Here is a 22,219-nt window from a genome sequence, read left to right as displayed (position 1 = left end):
GTTAATCTTTGATAAGTTAAATTTGTTCTTTGTCCCTACAAAGAAAATGTGTTGCATCACGCAAAACACAAGTTTATTTTATAAATATATGGTTCCTGAAAATTTCAGCTTACAAAACCTTATATAATAGTTCAACCGGTAACCTTAATCGACCTAAAACTTGTGGGCTAGTATTTATCAACTTACAATAAACTCAAAGTATGTTAACTAAGCTCAACCATGAAAAGAAAAAAAAACAATAAATCTAATATAAAATAAAGTTGTTGCACCTAATTAAACAAAATAACCAAAAATAGATAAATTTTCTAATTTAAATAATGTAATGAATGAAATTTTCATCCTAAAAACACTAGAATCTTTGCTGCCACCTTTAGATATTAAGAATAAGTTAGAAAATTGATTTTTGAATTTGTCTTTCCTTTAGTTTCTTTATTTGTCTAAGATAATTAATTATAGTTTTAAAGAATCCTCTCAAAACATGAAAACTCGTATTGCTTTCCTTTAACTTTCCTTGTAGGATTAGGAAACTCCCTAAAATAAGCTAATCAATTTGTTATTAAATACCGCCAGTCTTTTTTTCTTGTGTAGTTAGGATGAATAAGGAGTTCTTGTAAAATAGAATTAGGAAACTCCCTATAATAAGCTAATCAATATGTTATTAAATATCATTAGTCCTTTTTTTTTTTGTAGCTAGGATGAATAAGAAATTCTTGTAAAAAAAGAATTTTGTAACATTAATGGATCTTTGCCACGCTTGGAAATTCAATTGCAGTCCATTAAAGATTCTTGTAGAATTAGAAATTTTTCAAAACAAGATGTCACATCCTTGTAGGAAAAGGAACTCTACCAAATACAAAGTCCACAAATCAAAAGAAAATAAATAACAAAATTCATATAGCTTGTTTTAACATTTATCACAAGACCTTCCTGAACTCCTATTGATCTGAAATTTTACTTCAACATAGAACAATGTATAAAAAACTCATGTCAAAATTTTATTTTCAATCTAATGATCAAGTTAAGAGTTGTTTGGTAGTGTAAAACTGAATAATATAAAATTTTATGTTAAAATTCGAATTTAATGTTGCTTGAATCATATTAGTGGTTAATTATAATTTATATTATTGGAATTAATTTATCATAATTATAAAAATTAAATTATAATTAACTCTTTTTAATAAAATCTTATAGAAAAAGGATCTCTACAGAGGTACCAATTGAATTATCAACCCAATTCAGTGTTGTGACTATAGGTCACATAGGGATACAGCACACATAAGTCCAAATCATCAGCCCCATTGGACCGTCCGATAAATAATAGCATTTGTACCATTGACACTCTTTTTTATTGTTATTAACATGAATATCTGGTTAGCTTTTGTGCACCTCAACTAATTCCACGAGCCCTGAAATTAACGATCGTATAAACCTCCAGTGGCCCTGAGAGAACTTAAACTCATGACTATTAAAAATTAAACCCAAAACCTGACTAGTTATGCTACTCCTCATGTTAACATGAACACTTTTTGTATCTTAGAAATAGTGGAAAATTTCAGCTGAGAAACCGTGAGGATCATAATGAGAGAACGACCGAGTTGGTCCCCGTATTAGAGACAGGGGCATTTAGAAACTGCTGCTAGGCGACAGTTCGATGAGATTTGTGAAGCCTTTTCAAACCGATCAGAATTACCCCCAGTAAAGAGGGTAATCGGAATCGGAAGCTTAATATCATCCTCACAATAAAGAAGCACGTCGACATGTCTAGTATTGATCAGGAAAGAGATTAACACCTGCAATCAACACATGCCAATATAAAGAATGGTTCACTTTCTTACGTCCATGGTACATTGCAGTTAGTCTTTCTATTTATGGATTTTATTACACAAGCAATTTAGTGATACATTACAATTATAGATACATAGAGATACATTACTATCATGGAACTGCTAGATAATTCCCAAGTATCAAGCAACCGATCCAACATTTTCACTTCATCAGACTGAAAATGATTTACATTTCCATACCCCCACGTCTTGGTGTATACAAAACAGCGCAACAAGGAGTTGATTTGATTCTTTTATTCGTTGAGGTAGCGAAGCATCCAAGCAGGCAACAGTGCGTTGGCTCGATGTTGGATTGGAGCGGGTTCTTCCTCAATTCCCGTTGCCAGGTGGCTGCTACTGCATTGTATGAATGACATATCCTGCTTTAGTTTCTTAGCACGCACGGAGATGATGCAGAAACATAGAGTGCTTCAAGGTATTGTAGAACAATTATACATGCATCTCATATTACATTTTACTGTATATTTTCTATGGAACACAGTAGTTCAAGTGTGTTATGTACTAGTGCATGCACTTGAGAGAAAGAGAATAACCTTATGTTTAAGGGCTGCATTGGTTGTGGCCGAAGAATTGTAGGCGAATCCAGGTCAGGATTTTGCTGCTCCCATGATGCTTGTTGAGCTATTATTGCCTTCTCCTTTTCCTTGACCTAATTTCGATTCCAAAAATTAGATGCGCCAAAAGCGACCTAAATGAAGTGGTAGGAGCAAATTGCTTTTTGGAAAAGGAAGGGATTATCTTTTCTGAACATGCTATTGAAAAATGATAACATACCATACCAACAAATTCCACGGAAACTTTTTATTTAAAAACTTTAATGGTGATTGATAGTCAATCAATAATAACTGAATGATTGTGCTAAATAAATAAGGTAGAAAGAAACCTTTTATAAGACTATGTATGCCACTAATAAAATAGTTATTTAATTTTATTTTTAGCATAGTGAAAGAAAAAAAAGGTAAAGTAACTCCGTGAAAAAAATATTTAGAGATATAACATATTTTAATAAATCGTAAATGACAAGTGTGACTCACGTATCATAAATGGTATCTACGACTCTCATGTCGCAATTGAGATCTAAGGGCTTTAAGCTTTAATTTTGTATGAAACCACAAATGACATCTGTAAATCGCGTGTCGCAATTGACATCTGCAACTCGCGATTCACATATCATTTGCGACACCATACAAAATTAAAACTTAAAGCCCTTTTCTTCCTCTCTCTTTTCCACCCCCCCCCCCCCGCTCTAAATAGTTGCTCATCCCCTTTCCCAACCATGAACGAGCACTTTCTCCCTCTTTCCCCTCATCATGAAACACATCTAAAACATGACGAGATCACCCCCTCTCTCTCTCCAGCACGAGATCACCACTCCACTCTCTCCACCACAGGTCAAGCCATTTTCGGCCAAAACTACCACCATCGATCACCACCACCACCCACATTCTACACTTAGAGGTATATTCAACACTTGTCCTTTGTCAGTTTGATATAATTTATGTTAATATATGTTAATCTTGATTTAAAAAATGTTAGGGTCTAAAATTAGAGACTTTAAGATAATTAGCTATGAAATACATGAGTTGAGTTAACAATTTTGTTATGATATTGAAATTTGATTAATTTAGGTTTTCACCGACTAATTTGATGTTTTTAGGTATTTTTCAATTATGTTACCATTATGGTTTTTTTGATAAATTATGAACCTTGATTAACCTCATGATATTAATAAATTAGGTTTTGTTGTGTTGTTTGATAAAAATTCTAGTAGTTTTAGAATACTATACTTCCATGGTGGTACCATTATCAATACCGACAATGGTATCACCTATAATGGAGGAAGTCATGAGTTCTTAATTGTTACATTAGATATGTCTCATAACAAACTATTTAGAATATTATGTGATTTACTTGGCTAGAATATGCTTTACATAAAAGTTGAAATTTCTTGGAGGATGTTGCAAACTAGGGTTAGTCAAGCTCATTATATCGATGTATCAATTTGTAGTGATGGAAGTGTGAATTCAATGTCTGGGTTTTGAGCATTAATAGGATTAATATGCTAGAGCTCTACTTAAATAGTAGAACTAGACGATGAAACTCTTATAGTATGGAGTTGATCCAGGTTTCAAGTAACTCTTAAAGGATTACATAGGCATCATAAGCAGCTGGTCCATATAGGTTAGGTGGTAATGCAAAAAGAAAAATATCGGTATAAGAAATTAATATAGAACCTCATTTAGGTATGATATTTACTATATATTGCTATAGAGAATCCGAACCATGTGACGATAAAGATGATCATCACATTGATAGAGTTGAGGTTAGGGAGAAAGATGGGGAAGATGGGGATGCTGAGTTAGTTGAGCCTATAAATCAATATATGGAACCTCCTTCTCAATTTGAGATTGTGAGTGGGCATGACCAATACAGATGAAATAATTAGGCTAACAGTCGTAGGCATTCAGGCTTATCAGTTGATGAATTGGAGGTTGGACAAAAATTCATAGACAAATCTAAATGTGCATATCAAGAATTCATTACAATACAAGGTTTATTGTTTAACTAAAACTTATGATCAGTTGCAATGCGTTTAGGAACCAAGATGTAGATGGTATTTGAGTACGGGATATCACCAAAGGTCTAATTCATGGAAAATATCAAAATTAAAAGGGTCACACACATGTTGAAACCCTCTTATTTTGCAACATCATCATCAGATTAACTCAGATCTCATTGCTAAGGTGATATTGACAATTGTTAAAAGAGATATAAGTATGAGTATTGCAACGATTCAAGGTAATGCGGAGAGGAATTGTGAACATGATGTCTTATATTGGAAGACATGGATGGCTAAGCAAAAAACATTAGAGCTTTTATTTGGTATACACGAAGAGTCATTTCAAGACATGCCTAGAATGCTACTAGCCATTAAAGATTCAAATCTGGGAATAATTTTCACTTGAGATCATAAAATGGTTAATAGCAATAAGACAATATTTAGATCAACATTTTAGGCATTTAGTGCTTCAATTAATGGGTTTTAATATTTTCATCCTTATATTAGTATTGACGGAACTCACCTTTAAAGTAAGTACAAGACAAAGTTGTTGCAATTGTTTATGATGCGATTAATAGAGTTTATCCATTGTGTTTTGCTATTGTCAAAAAAGAGATAAACAGTAATTGGAGTTGATTTTTAGATTCACTTTGTCAATATGTAATTAGTTATCACACCGGATTGTGTATTATATCAGATAGACATGTAGCGATTAAGAATTTTATGACTCATATTTTTCATGAACTTATTGCATATCATCGATATTGTTCACGATACTTTGTTCGTAACTTTAACATCTGGTTCAAAAATATTGCCTTGAAAAATATGTTGCATAGAATGTGTAAAAATCCTTCAAGACAAAGAGTTTGACATTTTATATAATGATATGGTGGAGACTGATGATACAATCAGAGCATGGCTAGAAGTTAAACAAAAAAAAAAAGGACACTCTTATATGATTTTGGCAGTCGTCATTATGGCAATACGACGATGAATTTTTCAAAAGTTTTTAATAATATTTAAAGAATTGTCAATGACATGCCTATATCAACTATAGTGCAATGGATAAACCTTTTTCATATGTAATAAATGTTTTGTAGTGTAGAGCCAAAGTTGTAGAATTTTTAAGTCGTGATGTATTGTGGCCTCCAAAAATCTTATATGAATTGCTTGCTAATACGGCAACTTCTAGATCACACATGGTAACTTTATATGATCTTGCAATAGGGTTATTTCAGTTTAAGACATCGCTAATAGCTGGTGTTGCAAAAGAATTTTGAAAGACAATTAACATCAATGAAGCAACTTGTACTTATGGTAAATGATAGTTGTATCATCGACCATGTTCACACTTAATTGTATGTTGCACTTTAGAAAATGTGTGTAATTTGTTGATGATTTTAACTCCAATTTGTCGTACAAAAATGCACATAGTCCTCAATCCTTTCTTGACATGCCATTGTGGCATGCATATACTGGTCCAAATATATATGGATGTCCAACTAGATGGTTAATGGATAAAGATCAAAGAAAATTCACTCGTCTATATAATAAAATAGATGATAGGGAGGGGGGGTGCTTACTAAATAAATATTGTATATGCGATCAAATAGTCATAATAGAAAACTTGTGAAACTAGACAATGCATGTTAATAGTTGTAATTGTTTCAAAATATGTAAACTTCGATTATTATTTTTAATTCAACTATATTGATTCAATTGTAATGCAATGCTAATAATTTTTTGTTACAAGACCTCCAGCGAGCTATGGTTTAGACTATAAGAGGTTCAATTGTTTCTAGAAGTGTCAACATATAGGATCACTTGGTTATTGAGGTAGGTTTAAATGATAGGTCAGTTTTATATATATAGGATCAACATTGTTCCAATGATATTTGAAGCTGAGAGGTCAGATCTATATTTTAATAATATTTTTTAACTACTTTAATTGATATTTTGTTAACTGAATTTTAACTATTTAAATTATTTAAATAACTAAATTGCTTGATTTTCATAGTGATGATCCTGTAACACCTTAACAACATACATTGATAGAGTTACACGAGTGTGTCCGCCTATTTGTTATTAAGGCAGGTTTTTATAAGACTAGTCAGATAGTGTATATACATCTTAACCACACATTGATTGCAGTTTTGGTAGAGTGATGAAGGAGCGAGACACACCCATACTAAAGGATGTCGTTATGTTGACTTACCTTCTAATAGATGGAGCCCCAGTAACAAGCAATTGAGGGTCGACTAACAAAGATGTTTTATGTGATCGTTTATTAGGATGAGTATCCCAGCTAGTACTTACAGAGTCGACTATATTAAATTGACATAATTGGACATAAATTTTTAGACCGCTCAATAGATGCGATAGAGGACTGGTTGGTTATGTATGCTTAAGCATACATAATACATATGTTTAATAGTTTTATTTTCATGATTATTGCATGCAATGCAATGTAGTGCCAGTATTCTTTCTGACATTCTTTATGACATTGCTTAAGAACTTCTAGGTCATTTCTAATTATAGTTAGGGGGGACATGCTTGCATAATTCTACTAACAACTATATAAAGTTATGTGTCTAAAAAAAACAAATTGTTAGGTATCTACTATTTTTCTATGTATAATTATTTTAAATACTAACATGAAACTGTCAATGTTAATTAATATAGTTTTGGTTTTGAGAGCATATTTATATTGAATGTCTAGAGAGTTAGGGTAATAATATGTTGGACATTGTCACTTTGATGCTACTACCCATTTTGTTCTAGTTAATAATACAATAAAATTGATTCTAATCAACATGTTATTTATATAAATTGAATACAAAAAATATGCTAAATTTATGGTTTGTCATGTTAGATGGTGTGATGCTAAACATTTCACGATAAATCTATTAGGTATGAGTTACAAATTTATTGTGTTTTTTTTATTATTTAGACATGGATTTTTTAGTACAACTCGATCAAGTATACTATATCTTTAAATATTTTTTGGCTTGTGTTGTTTTATTAAAAATATTTATTGTGTTAAGGTCCTAAAAAACTCTAAATAAAAATATATTTATCATACAATCATGTTTCAATTGAATTGATATGCAATCAAATCTCTCTTACTTTTATTTGTTTAAAATGAAAGTTTTAATTTTGAAAAAAAACACTAAGAAAATATAGGACTTATAGGACCCACATTATTTATGTCATCCTTTTTTTTACTCTTTTTCCCATAAATAAAATATTAATACTTTTATAATTAAAATATCTTATTGTTACGTTAATAACAATAAAAAAAAAATTACAATGATGAAAGTATGTGGTGGATGAGAGAGAAGAGGGTTTTTATTTTTGTATATAAATTGTTATTCATGAAAAGAAAAAAAAACCAGTAATTCATTGCTTTTAAAAAAATATATATATTATGTGCCGAAGCAAAAATTAATACATCAGATCATTAAGGGTCTTGTATTTTTTTAGATTAACGTGGGTGTTCAGGTCAGTTTCCGTGTACTTCGACTAGTCTCACGAGTCCTGAAGTTAAAGACCATGTAAACCTCCAGTGACTTTAAGATTTATGAGACTTAAACTAGTGATCTTTAGGGAGTAAACTCAATGTCTGGCTAGTGAGTGCTGTATTTTTTTACTTGTATGCCATGTATTCAATCGTAACTCGACGGAAGCTAAACAAACATTTACTTGATTGTTTAAGGTTTATAAAGTTAAAAGATTAATAAAAGTCTAAACATTTTATTGTAAGAAAAAAATTAAAACTCTTAATAAAAAGATTCTCACCTTCTTTGCAAGCATGTTGTTTTGCTCCTGGAGCGCCTTGTCCTGTAAAGGAGAAGGGATAAACGGTCTCTAGAATTAATTGCACAATCCTATAATTTTGTACAACCATCAAATTGAAAATAAAATATATACAAGTTAACAGCGTTGGAGAATGGAGCGAAATCCACTGAAACAAGTCAGACAAGATTAATCATTGAATTTGATTCACTTAATGCTATCAGCTGGGATGTTTGAGAGACAAGAGGATCGGCCATGAGTATTTTCAATCGTATCAATGCTTTACTTAGGCAGCTGCACCATGTTTACTTCATACATGTTATTAGAAAACGGCAACTTAGTAGCAGATTCTTTAGCTAAACAAGCTTTGCATAGAGAAGAAGATTATGAGTTCATTTAGCATCTTATGATAAAAATAAATCAAAATAATTTTAAATTAGAAATATGATTTCATGGAGGCAAGTTTTGGAAACCTTTCTCTTATGGAAGAAAAAGAGGAGGGCCTCGTGCTAGAGGGAGTTAGGGCTGAGGAGAGAACCCAATCATATAACCCATGTCTGGTTGGAAGATTTTTCACAGAAAAAATGGTGTAGATTTATATTTATTATATATAAAAACAAAAATATATTTTCAATCCAAACCCAAAACTTCTTCAACTCTAAACGTATCCCAAATTAACCCTGAATGAATTTCAAATCAATCCTAACTCAAAACTAACCTCAAACCATGCTATTTTGTAAATAGTTTCTTTAACCCAACGTTATTTGGGTAAAATATTTTTCTAACAGTGTTACTGTTAAAAACAAAATCAAGAAATTATATCTACCTCTATACTTGCAGGTTTCTAATATATCCCTTACCTCACTGGGAAGCATGGAAGGGTTATTTTAATTGTTTTTTAAAGTATTATTTTATTTAAAAATGTATTAAAATAATATTTTTTATTTTTAAAAAATTATTTTTAATATCAATATTTTAAAATAATTTAAAAATACTAAAAATATATTAATTTAAAATAAAAAAAATTAAATTTTTTAAAAATAATTTTAAAATATAAAAACAAATAAATTATTAAACTAGAGGTTATATAGCTGTGGAAACCATAGAAAAAAATTTAGGCTTTCAGCTAGGTTTCTGACAACAAATTCAAAATCCAATAGCCTTTCACTGCACATGCTATCTTGTTCACGTCAAATGTCGGCAAGCAAGCTAGCTAGAGACACGACATCTGAGCTAAAAAAACATAATTTTTTAAATCTTTATTATATTATTATAATTGTGTACTTGAGAGTAAAATAAAAATTATTTTTTAAAATGTAATATATTAAAATAATATTTTTAAATTTTGAAATTGTTTTCTTACATTAAAATAATTTAAAAATATTAAAAAATAAATTAAAACGAATAAAATAAATAAATAAATTAAAAAATATGATTGGACTGTAATGCCAAATAAAATCTAATAAAAAAACAATCCAAAAATTATGTTGATGTAAAATTCATAGGATGCGGCAATTATTCTGTCATAGGTCAAGGTTCAATTTAGGAGTGTGTTAAAAGTTACTTTTTAAAATATTTTTTTTTAATGTATCAAAATAATATATTTTTTTTATTTTTTAAAATTTATTTTTGATATTAACACATCAAAACAATCTTAAAAAACAAAAAAAATTAATTTAAAATTTTTTTAAAAAATAATAATTTTAAAAACATGATTATACTGCAATGCCAAATAAAAACTTAAAAAGTGACGTATAATGATTATCACAATTTTTTCAATTACATCAATAATGCTGTCACAATTAAAAAAAAAACTACTCTATTTAAGCATTATGCTAGTTTGTAAAAAAAAACTCTAAGATTAATAATCACTATACAATTAAATAAAAATCAAATTTAAATATTTAATAAGCATCTAATATAAATAAAAATAAGAAGGAGAATATGGGTGTACTCACAATTTAGAAGAATACTGAAAGCTAAAAGGTAGAGACAATATTAAAGAACATCGTTTTGCTAGATTATTAAAACTTAGTCAATCAACTTTAGTGAAGCTTCATTTTTTTATATTTATTATTCAATTTTATTATGAATACATATAAACTAATTGTATCTCTTTGGAATCTGGTTTATCATTAGCTTTGCTTTAACAAGAACTTGTGTGCTTCAACTATGTGAATCATGAGTTCTTACAAAATATGCCCTTTTAACCAGGATTCCAAGTATTTCGATTGAAAACAGTTGGAATAATATTGATTGATGAATGAAGTAAAGAAGAAAATGTGAGAAAAGGTTATATTTCATCCGAAAGTTCATAAAGTCAAGAAATATTAATGAGTTAGTTATTATCAGTCTCATCTTACAAACTTTCATTATTAATGGTCAAGAGAAGTTATTAATAAAAGTGCATCCTAGAAATACTTATTTATTTGTTATCATTCAACTTTCAAGTCACCAAGTAAACCCGATCAATTATTTTTACTAAAATGACAGTATTTTGTTCTTTTTCTTCTCTTTTTTTCATGATATTGACCCAACCAGGTTTTGACTAGATCAACGAGATCACATAAAACCACACCATGTTGAATGAGTTTGATCATATCATTGTCTTGTTCGACTATACTAGAAACTTGACCCGGGTTAGGCTTTGATTTCAGGTTTCTCGAGACAACCAACTGGGTTGGATCAAGTTTAACAAATATTCAGCTATTCTTTTCCTAACTTTTATGGACTATTATAATTGCTTCTTCTTCTTCTTCTTTTTTCATTCTAGTTTCTAAAGTTCATTTGCATTTTTTTAGTTCCTCGATCCTATTGTGGGGTGTGAAATTGAGAAAAAAGAAACAAAGGAGCAAGAGTCGACGGCGATAACCTTTTAGGTGTTCGGCAAAAAAATAATGCGAATGGGATAGTCATGACAATTGAAGTTTATTATTTGCCTTGAAAAACTCTTTAAATTACAAACCAAGATTGAATTTGGTTTCAAAATTTTGATTTTATTTTTAAAAGATTGAAAATAGTTTTTACATTAGAAATAGATTTAAAGAGGTTTAGAAGGATTATATTCAAGGTTTTTTTTTTTGGTGGACATCAATGTTTTGAAAATGTAGAAGATGTTGAAAAAAAAAAATTGACCAGACTCCATTCATTTTGTTAAGAAATATAGGGTTATTTCGTTTTATTTATTAAGAGTAGAATAATATTTTTAATTTCTTTTCAGTTTAGTTTTTATATAATCTCTTTGTATTTATGTTAAACCTATTCTTTTATATTATTATGATCATGTAGTATCAATGAAACCCTAACCTCCTCCTCTTTTATTTTTGTATTTTTTTTATTTTTTTGGATTGTTTAACATAGTATCAGGGCATTGTTTAATGGAACAAATCTTAATCTCAAACACACCTTTTTTTTTAGTTTTAAAAGATATTTGTTCAATTTTTACAATCTAGTATTTTGTTTTTCTTTCTTTTGTGTTCTGGTTTTTTTTTATGGCTATTGAAAGAGATATTTCACTTTCGTATGTGAGTGTGAGGTTGAATGGAAAAAATTATTCGTATTAGAGTTATGTGATAAGAAATTTTTTAGGGTACAAAGATGTGGGGATATATTAATGCAACTTTTGTGATACCCATGAATACTGGTGAGGGTTATGCTACTTTGATAGATGTTTGAGAAGCAAACAATGCAAAAATTATTACTTGGATTAACAATTCTGTTGAGCATTCTATAAGTACATAGTTTGCAAAGTATGAGATGACAAAGGAGGCTTGAGATCATCTGCAAAGGTTATTCACGCAATCAAATTTTGAAAAGCAGTATTAATTAAAGAATGACATACCAGTTCTTCACCAAATAAATATGAGTATTCAGGAGTTTTATTTTGCTATGACAAATCTTTGGATCAATTGGCTCTTATAGAATCGACAGAATTAAAGGCATATGGTATCTATATTGCTCATAGAGAGCAACAACGATTTGTACAATTTTTAATGGCATTTCAAAGTGATTTTGAAGGAATTAGAGGTTCAATTTGACATCGTTTTTCATTGCCTTCTATTGACTGAGTTGTCAATGAGTTATTGACTGAAAAAATACGTCTTTAGTCTTATTCTGAAAAGAGAATTCTTTCTACTTCTAATCCTTCTATGCTAGTAATACCTTCTAAACCATTTTCTAATAATCAGAAAAAGCCTTACACAAGAGTTGTCTTCGACAAGTGTAGTTTCTATAAGAAGAAAGATCATTGGCAAGCTTGGTGTCCCAAGTTGAGACAGCAGAATCAAGCTTGAAAGTCTGACAACCAGTCACAATCTAATACTCATAGACCACCTTAGAGCTACAAATCACCATACCACAATACAACAACAGTAGTTTCATCAAGTCCTTTCACCGATTCTAGTACTTTGGTTGAGCAATTTTAGAAGTTTCTCTCCTTGCAGCCACAAGCTATGTCCACTTTTTTTGTTGTAAGTCAGTTGCCTCATAGTTCTTCATATATGTCACATTTTGAATGGGTCTTGAATTCTGGTGCTTCACATCATGTCTTCAGATTCGTCATCATTTACTTGTGTCCCCTTCGCCCTTAGCAAGTGTGGTTCTGTTGTCACACCTCACTTGTCTCCCCCTGATTTTTACCTTATTCTAAAACTCACATTGAATCTTGCTCTTGTTGGCCTGTCATGTGATTCTGATAATTATTGAGTCTTCTTTTCCCCTTCTTTTTGTTGTGTATAGGATTTGTAGTCTTAGAAGCTAATTAAGATGGGCCGTAGAAAGAAGGGACTATATATTTTGAATGAGTTAAAAGTTTTAGTTACTATTGTTGCTGCTACTAGTGTTGATTTATCTTCTTTTCGTTTGAGTTTTTCTAGTTTTTATTTATGGCATTCTCGTCTAGGTTATGTTTTGTCTTCTTGTTTGAGATTTTTGGCATCCATATGAGCTATAAAAAAAATTACAAACTAGTGATTGTAGACACAATTTTGTGCACCTGAAATTAAGCAAGCACACGTGTACAAGTATATGATTTTATTAAATATATGAATGGGTACAATCTCTATGTAATATATTCTTTCAAAAGAATATGGCAATCCTCTGATTCTTCCCTTGAATTTGATGTATGGTGACTTGATTTATTTGAGTAATCAAGCCAAGATTTGTGCTTTGCAAGAACGTGAATTTGGGCGTGTATTGCGAAGCGAGATTTGGTGATTTGATGCTTTGAAGAGTACCTTTGATTCGTCTTCAAAGTGTTGTTGAAAAACTCTTATGGGGCGTTTAGGCTAGATCCAATAGAGCTTAGCGAGATTTGGTGATTTGATGCTTTGAAGAGTACCTTTGATTTGTCTTCAAAGTGTTGTTGAAGAACTCTTATGGGGCGTTTAGGCTTGATCCAACAGACCTTCGTTCTTTGTAGACTTCAAGCGTTGATGAAGGAGGCTTGAGAACTCTTTGAGAGAGCTTCCTTACTTGAAGAGTTTGTCTTGAAGGAAATTTATATCTCCCAGGATCCTCCTTCCTTTAGGTTGAGACCCTCTATTTATAGAGATCTGTAGGGGCTCTCATGTCCTTTTCCAATGTCACATGGCATAATTTTATTGGTTGATATTTATTGACGGGATCTTGCATTTATGACAAGATATCTGATGGGATCTTGTATTTATGACAAGATATCTTGAATATCTTATCCCAAGTATTAACTTTTCATTAGCCAAGAAATATATGAAGGCTCATTTATTTTCCATGTCATTTATTTCAATTTTATTTTATCATTTCTTTTAAAAAATAAAATAACACATGGCGAAATTTGATTGGTAAAAAATTTGTGTTTCTACAGTGATATTTCTTATTATAGTGGATGTAAACTGACAAAATTTTCCACTTTACTTGTTAAGCGAAGTATTTATGTTTCTTCTTCTCTATCTGATTTGATTCATTCTAATGTAGAGGACTTTCTTCTATTACCACAAAAAAAAGGTCTCGATATTTTTTTTTATTATTAATGATCATACTCGTTATTGTTGAGTTTATTTAATGAAACATTGTTCTGATTTTTTTGAGATATATACAACCTTTTGAGCTCTTGTCAAAACTCAACATTCTGTGTTATCAAATTTTTAGGTGTGATTTGGATGGAGAATACACCTCTAATAAATTTTATGAGTTGTTTGTCTTAGATGGAACCATTCACCAAACTTCATGTGTAGATACTCCTAAGCAAAATGGCGTTGCTAAAAGAAAACATAGGCACATTTTTAAAACTACTCGTTTTCTCTTGTTGTCTACTTTTGTTCCCGGTGTGTTTTGGAGAGAAGTTGTTCTTATTGCTGTAGATTTGATCAATTCAATTTCATCTTCTCATATTTCAGGTTTTTCTTATTTCAAAAAGTTGTATGGGTATGCCCTTGATTATTCATTCTTTAGAATTTTTACTTGTACTTGTTTTGTTCTTCATCCTCATGTAAAACGCAGTAAGTTGTCCTCTCGATATGTTATTTGTGTCTTTCTTGGTTTTGATGAAGGTAAAAAGAGGTATCATTGTTTTGATCCAATAACTCAAAAACTTTATATGTCTCGTCATGTTGTCTTTCTCGAGCATATACCTTTCTTTTTATTCCCTCCATTACTTATAGCTTGACTAAATTTGATCTTATTTGTATAGATCCTTTTTTCTAAGGATTTAAATAGTTTATCATCTCAGGTTCCTAATACTTCGCATACCTCTTATTATGTTCGACCAATTCATACTAATCATTTTGCAGGTACCGACACTTTACTCTCTAGTATACCTGAAGCTTTTTTTTTTCTATAGTCCCTCAAGCTCTGTCTGAGATCGTGGATCCACCTCTACATCAATCCATACGCATTGGTAAGTCCACAAAGTTACTATATTTTGTCTATTCTTGTTATTCTTCATCTTATATTTTCTTTTTAGCTTCTATTCATTGTCTCTCTGAACCCCCTTCCTATAAAAAAACAATTCTTGATCCTCTTTAGCAACAAGTTATGGATGAGGAACTTTCTGCTTTGCACAAGACATTTATTTAGGATTTGGTTCCTCTACCTCTTAATAAGAGTGTTGTTGGTTGTCGTTGGGTGTACAAGATCAAGATTAATTCTGATGGATCTATTGAGCGATACAAAGTTAGGTTGATTGCAAAATGATACTCTCAATAATATGATATGGATTATGAGGAGACATTTGCTTCTGTTGTAAAAATGACAACTATTCGTACTCTTATTGCAGTAGCTTCAGTTCGTTGTGGCATATTTATCAATTTGATATTAAAAATGCCTTCTTGAATGGAGATTTTCAAGAAAAAGTTTATATGACATCCCCTCCTAGTGTTTAACATGACTCTAGGTATTTTTTTGTATTCAACTTTATGATATTATTTATGGTGTATTTCAAAAGATGCACTTCCTTTAAAATTTACAAAGTTTAAAAATTACTTTTTTAAATTGCAAAGTGTCAAAATAATAATAAAAAAATACATTAAGACCTCGTGATCATAATTAAATTTTGTTTTGAAATTTATATATATTCTTATTTAACGTAACATATAATAATAGCTTGCAATAGACATCATTAAGAATTTAGACTTAACTTTCAATCAATGTAGTATGTGTGATTTATAAAATAGTTTTAATCATTAAAAATGAAAAAGTTAAAATATTAATAATATCTAATTAACAATATCTTAAATGTAAATAAACCAATCTTATTAGTTAAAATATTAATAATATCTAACAATATCTTAAATGTATGAGATTCGATCCTTAATGAATCTGAAAGCCAAAAAGTTATCCCATAAAAGCATGACGTGCTTATCAACATTGAAAAATTTGTGGAATCACCCGCAAAGTATAAATTCACTATCCAATTTACTCAAAACAAAAGAGTCATTCACTAGTTAGGATATTCACCTAATGATTAATATTCCATCCCCATAATTTTAAAATTTAATCCTAATTAGTGAGGTTGGGGCATATTCACTTAATGATTAAGCCAACCTTTAAGATACTGACAATATAATCCTGGAAAAAACAAGATTCTATACAATCACAGCATCAAACAACCTTCCACTGGCTAGCTAGGAGAACAAAAAAAAAAAACATAAAAAGTGGATCAGCCAAGGATTACGTACCTTCTTTTGTAGCTCTGAAATGGATTCATACATCAACTGATTCTGCAAAATGAAATGGCAACATTGATCAGTAACATGGTCCTCAATTATCGAGAAGTTCAAGCACGGACATTACCTTTCTTGATCTCACGTGCTTAAGTGCTGAATCAATCTGATGCTCCAAGTTTTGAAGCTCTTTGATGTTCAAGGAATCAAGATCTTCTCCCATGAAATGCCTGCCAACATGCATAATTAATGGTAATAAATTGGTCTTACTAGCATAAGTTCTACTAGAACATTTGCATTTCATTTCAAAAGTTCATACCTTTGGTTTCTTTGTAGAACATCTACCCGAGCTTTGAGCTTCGCATATTCCAAAGTCCAGCTACCCTGGAAACACTTATGTCATTTCTTTATATATATTATATCATTATCACTATGCTACGGATTAGATTAATTTTTTAATATAAAAAAATATTTAGACATTTCTAATATTTTTTTAATAAAAAAATTAATCATATGAAATTTGATTCGATATGACTTCGTTACCTTGATGGGTTAAAAAATAACTCATAAAATCGGTAAAAACATACTTAGTTTAACTCAAAATAAATATTTAAGAAGGAAATTTTTTTAATAAACATTGAGACGATAACATATTAAATTGATTCGAGTCAACTCAAGTTAACTTGTCAATTCGCATACCTAGTAATGAGATCAGGATAACTCTATAAAAAACAAATCAAAAGAAATTACAAAACTCAATTCTAATAAACCCAATGGTAAAAGATGAAACCGGAAAAAAACATTGTTTAAAAAAAGACCCTAAAAAATAACCTGAATCAACCTTTCAAACATGTTACCCAAGTTATGAGACCGAGATAATCATATAGAAAGCAAATTTAAACAAATTATAAAGCACAATTCTCAATCAACCTAATGCTAAAAAATAAAGCTAAAAAAATCAATTAAAAAAAGAACACAAAAAAACAACTCGTGACCCGAGTTATTAATTAGATGATGTTCATTCTTAATCACGAAGATGAAATATAAAGCAGATCGAAATAAACTACGAAACCTAATTCTCAATTAACCCAATGTTGAAGGATAAAATTGACAAAAAAAATCAATTAAAAAATTAAAAAAAAAACTCGAGTCAACTTGTTAAACCTACGGATCAGGTCATGAGTATGGAGTAACCTCATAAAAAGTAAATTTAAAAAAATCATGAAGTCAAATCCTTAATAAACCTAATGTTGAATGATGAAATTAAAATATATATATATATATATATGGAAAAAAAATCAAATGAAGAAAAGAACATTATTTCAGTAAATATTGTTATATAAGGAGGGGTACAATAAAACCCCCTTCTTCTTTAGTTTTTTTTTTTTTTAAATTTTCATAACCATGTTATATTAAGACAAAATTAAAAAAAAAGCAAAAAAATAGAAAAAGAAAAGGTTGGTATTCTATTTCATCTTCCAAGACATACCAAAAATTCCACTCTCTAGTTTTAATGATTTTTTTCTTTTTCTAGTCATAAAAGAAAAGGTTTTGGATTCTTTTTCTAATATAATGAATTTTTTCATTGAGAATTAAAAATATAATGTCTAATGAATAAAAAAATATATGAAATAATAAATTGTAAATTAAAAGTGATTAAAGTTAATCAAATATTAAAATGAGAAGTTGATCTTTTCTTATAAGAAATAAAAGATACAAGAGCTTGCAAGTATTTGATCTTGTGTTGCGAGGTATTTTTAAATTTTTTGTTATTTAAATATATGAAAATTAAAATGGATATTTGTAAGAAAGTCAATCATTTAAGTTTTATAAAAAAAATATTTTTCATTCTAAATTCACAAAAACATATATTTTTTAATAATAGTATAGTTTATTGAATAAAAACTAAAAGTAATTAAAATAAATATTCAAAAAAATTATAATGATTTGAAATAAAAAAAAAATGTATCTATGGTCAAAATCCTCTTTTCTTATTCACGTGTTTTTATTTCTATAAAAACATGTTTTTTTTATTAGAAGCATTTTTTAAAATAAAAAACTTATCATAATCTTAAAAGAAAGTCTTAATAAAAAAAAATCATGAGATGTGAATGTATTAAAAAAATAAAATAGATATTTTTTTATATTGAATATCTATGAGCAATATTTTAAAAACATTTTGCACATTAGGTTTATGTATAATTATTCAAAAAAGAAATATTAATATTATAATAAAAGGCTCTAATATTATTTAAAAACTATGGTATAATTAGATAATTAATTAAATATCATTGAAAAAAAGTCTTATTATAAATTGAAAAAGCAATTAGATAGATGACATACATGGTTTTCGGGATCATCATTTGCAAGAAGTTGTCTCTCAGCATATGAATATCTTTCATAACGTTCAAGGATCCTCTCCATGCTGTTACCATATAAAACATGTACATTAAGAGAATTTAGCTTTATCCGAATCTAAATTTTCGATGACAAGAGAACTAATTAAAAGCACGAGACAAACAAAAAAATGATCTCAAGTTTAATATGCTGTAATAACAATAATGATCTCAAGTTTAAAACCTATTAAATTCACTCTTCTAATTAATCAAATTTTAGCAGATGACCTCGTCTGAATTTTAAATTCTAAAGGCTTTTAATTAAGAAAATTTATTAAATAATAATATAAAAACAATCATTAAACTTTATCTAATAACTTGAGTTTGAGTTTTCATTATAATGATTGTTTTACATGATACTAAAACATTATAAATACAAATTTTGCTATCTTCATTCTTCTAATTAAATTAAAAGAATTTAGCATAAGATAATAAAATAATAATGTGCACAGCAAGTTTCAAGTTTAACAAGTTTTTCATGTATTAAAAATTAAATATAAAATCTTTCATGCGACTTTACCAAATAATTCCAAATTTTGAATAGAAATTAATAAGATTAAATAAAAACCCAATAAACTAAATTTATAATTCATTCATCTTCTATATCCTCAAGAAGAAAAGGAAGGCCACAATTTGTTGAAAGTAAAGTGCAAAGCATTGACATATATACACAAATAAAAAATTCACAAAGAAGTTCCCAGGGACGAATTCGACATGGTCCCAACAGGTTCTATGGCCTTCAGCACGAATAAAGGGCACAGCGAAGTCAAAAGGTCATACATATCTCAAACAAAAAATACACAAACCGAGTAATGCTACAAGCAAAACAAAATTACAAATCTTTGACCGTTCTATGGTCTCACATGATTGTTGCAATTACAAGTGCTTAATATGTAAAAGCACCTGCAATTGTAATCCAAAAAATCAACGCAAGAAATTATTAGGAACCTTGGCTTGTAAAGAGTATTAAGAATTTCCCTTGGAACCAATAAATTTCATCTCCTTTTCTATTTATTTATTAACCACTGGATTCTATAACGCTGTCGGCTTGAAACTCTTAGTTGAGAACAATGGATCGACACCATTGGTAAACATTTCGTAAAAGTTGATGGAAATAGCAACAGTGGAAAAACGGTACAAGAGTTGTGTGGAAAAAACCGAAAAAGGACAAGTCTCTATATCTTATCATCTGCTTATTGTCCCCTATCTATTCATTTGCCTCCTATTGGCCTGACCATGATAAACAATCAATAACTTAACAATGGACAGTGGACATGCGTCCATGCATAACCAAAGAAATCAAACATAACTATTCTCGACTTTGAAACTAAACTGATGTCAAATGATTTCCATCCAAATCGAACCCCACCTGAAGCCTGGTACCAGTTTGTACGCAGGACCTCACCCCCGAAGTCGGCAATGCGACCATTAGGCCACCGTTGTTACTTGATGAACAGGGGGGGCGGCGGCGCAAGCAAGGCTTATCTCTCACTCACTAGCATTAGAATGCACAGATAAGCCAAATCCAATTCCCGAATAGACGCCTGACAAGACTAGTGATGAATAATCCGGTTCTTATCAGGAGCTCTCTTTTTCCACACACGAGAAAAAGACAAACTGAAATATGTATAAGCTGTTCAGAGAGAGGGGACCGGGCGAGGATCGACTGCTAGGGAAATGCAAACAACAAAAATAATCTTAATTACATTGTTACTCCTAAATCCTCTGAATAAGATGGACGACTATCCATCCCATGACTAGCTAGAGGCTGAGCATCAAATTGTTTAATACACAAATAAAAAGAGAGATATCGAATACCAAAATGAGTTGTAATCATTAGTTTAATTATGGGGGTAAATCACTGGCTGCTTTGGTTCAAACTTCAAACCTAAAGACATTGACTTTGCTATGGACAACATGTTAGAACATGAGGTCAAAATTTCATGTATTCGCGCAACATCCTATCCAAGTTAGATCATATGTGTAACATGCAATCCAGCCTTTCATTACAGCTCAGCACAAAATCAATGGTTTCAGATTCTATGATCTAAAGAAACATAAAACCACATATAAATAATCTGCGTCCTCCATCTGCATCTAGTTAGTGCATTCATGTACAGTCTCGTTAAATTTGTTTTCTGTACAAAGTAACATGTTGCTTTGCATTCAGTGTACCTCAGAAAGCAGTACCCATAAAACTCGCTAGACTCTCTCTCTCTCTATATATATATATATATATATATTATTCCAAGTATAACAAAAAAAAACAGAAATATATTCAGAAGAAGGAAAAAAAAAACAGAAATGATGTATATTAAATCCCAAGATCCATGTACTGAATTGGTTTTTCCTTTTTCTCTCTCTCACGCACACACGCTCTCTACTGCAGAGACACACACATGTAGTATTTTTTATTATCTTTTTCTGCAGAAAAAACACAAGTAGATAATGAAACATGATCATCCCACAAACATTCACTGACAATTTAAGCATCAAAACCAAAAAGATATACTCACAATTTCTTTTTCATTTAGCACCTCATTGTACTATCTCGTTAAAACTAGAAATACGAGTATCAAGAAATAATAATACTATATGGAAAAGATCAGAAAACAAAACAAAGAATGGTATACGAACTCAACCCAAATCATAACTGTAAAGCACACAATCAGTGTTGTCCCAAACAAGTAAAAACAATAAACGTATTCAAATACTCAGAATGAGATTCACACACACACACAAAGAGAGAGAGAGAGAGTAGTGATAAAAAAGAATAAGCTGATGGATTGTACGTACCAGGAATCAGTAGCGTATTCAAAGAGCTTCCCTTTTGTGGAGAAGACAATCAAAGCAACCTCAGCATCACAGAGCACAGAGATCTCATGGGCTTTCTTCAACAAACCAGACCTTCTCTTTGAAAAAGTCACCTGTCTATTGATCTTGTTTTCAATTCTCTTCAGCTGAATCCTGCCTCTCCCCATACTATATACCAAATTTACACAATCAATTCAGCACGAGAGAGATCAAAAGAGTTTTATTTTATTTCTTTTGTATAATTTTCTAGTAGAGCTATCCAGGAAGCAAGCTCTCCTTCTGTTTTATATCCTGGGTAAACGCTCTTACACTGACGTTTGTGTGGGAGGGAGAGAGACACTACATACAAAGAGAAAAAGAAAAGTACGCAAACTACTTTGGGATAGGAGAGGGAAAAGACATGAGTGGTTTTAGAAAACAAGTGTGGTTTCGTCAAATGCGTTGTCGATATTTCGTAGGCTGGAGGGTTACTGTTTTTGGAGTCTGCTTCACTTTTCAAGGATTCAAGCCAAAATGTCGCTATCATCCGTACATGAAAAATTATATTTACTTATAGCTTTCTTAAAAAGAAAAGAAATTGCTTTCTTACATAGGTAAGGGTAATAACCTTATTTATTTATTTCTTAACCTGCAATAATCATTTCCATGCATTGGATATATTAGTGAATTGCAGGT

General features: G+C 30.3%; 1 protein-coding gene across 4 annotated transcripts; it reads right to left on the bottom strand.

Moving 5' to 3' along the window:
- Window positions 1-1,812: 1,812 nt before the first annotated feature.
- Window positions 1,813-21,935, bottom strand: LOC7484716 (truncated transcription factor CAULIFLOWER A). Of its 4 annotated transcripts, none has more exons than XM_024582685.2 (8): window positions 21,527-21,928; window positions 18,678-18,759; window positions 16,654-16,727; window positions 16,465-16,564; window positions 16,350-16,391; window positions 8,203-8,244; window positions 2,378-2,493; window positions 1,813-2,180 (listed from the first exon to the last, which is right to left on the bottom strand). In XM_024582685.2, the coding sequence occupies exons 1-8, from the start codon at window positions 21,709-21,711 to the stop codon at window positions 2,078-2,080; spliced, it is 744 nt and encodes a 247-aa protein (XP_024438453.1). In that variant the 5' UTR covers window positions 21,712-21,928; the 3' UTR covers window positions 1,813-2,077. The 4 variants fall into 4 exon arrangements, with proteins under 4 accessions (XP_024438453.1, XP_024438454.1, XP_024438455.1 ...); XM_024582686.2 differs by having other exon boundaries at window positions 16,654-16,718; window positions 21,527-21,923; XM_024582687.2 differs by lacking the exon at window positions 8,203-8,244 and having other exon boundaries at window positions 21,527-21,935.
- Window positions 21,936-22,219: the final 284 nt, after the last annotated feature.

Source organism: Populus trichocarpa, chromosome 12, assembly GCF_000002775.5.
Source record: "Populus trichocarpa isolate Nisqually-1 chromosome 12, P.trichocarpa_v4.1, whole genome shotgun sequence".
Taxonomy (NCBI): Eukaryota; Viridiplantae; Streptophyta; class Magnoliopsida; order Malpighiales; family Salicaceae; genus Populus; species Populus trichocarpa.
The sequence above is the reverse complement of the archived record's forward strand: the minus strand, read 5'-3'. Positions and strand labels throughout refer to the sequence as shown.

Excerpts from the sequence above, each read along its gene's own strand:
- LOC7484716 (XM_024582685.2), bottom strand. The coding sequence starts at position 21,711 with ATGGGGAGAGGCAGGATTCAGCTGAAGAGAATTGAAAACAAGATCAAT. Across the intron at positions 8,245-16,349 it reads TTTCAGAGCTACAAAAGAAG|GACAAGGCGCTCCAGGAGCA; the intron begins GTACGTAATCCT and ends TCTCCTTTACAG. Across the intron at positions 2,494-8,202 it reads ACAACATGCTTGCAAAGAAG|GTCAAGGAAAAGGAGAAGGC; the intron begins GTGAGAATCTTT and ends AATCGAAATTAG.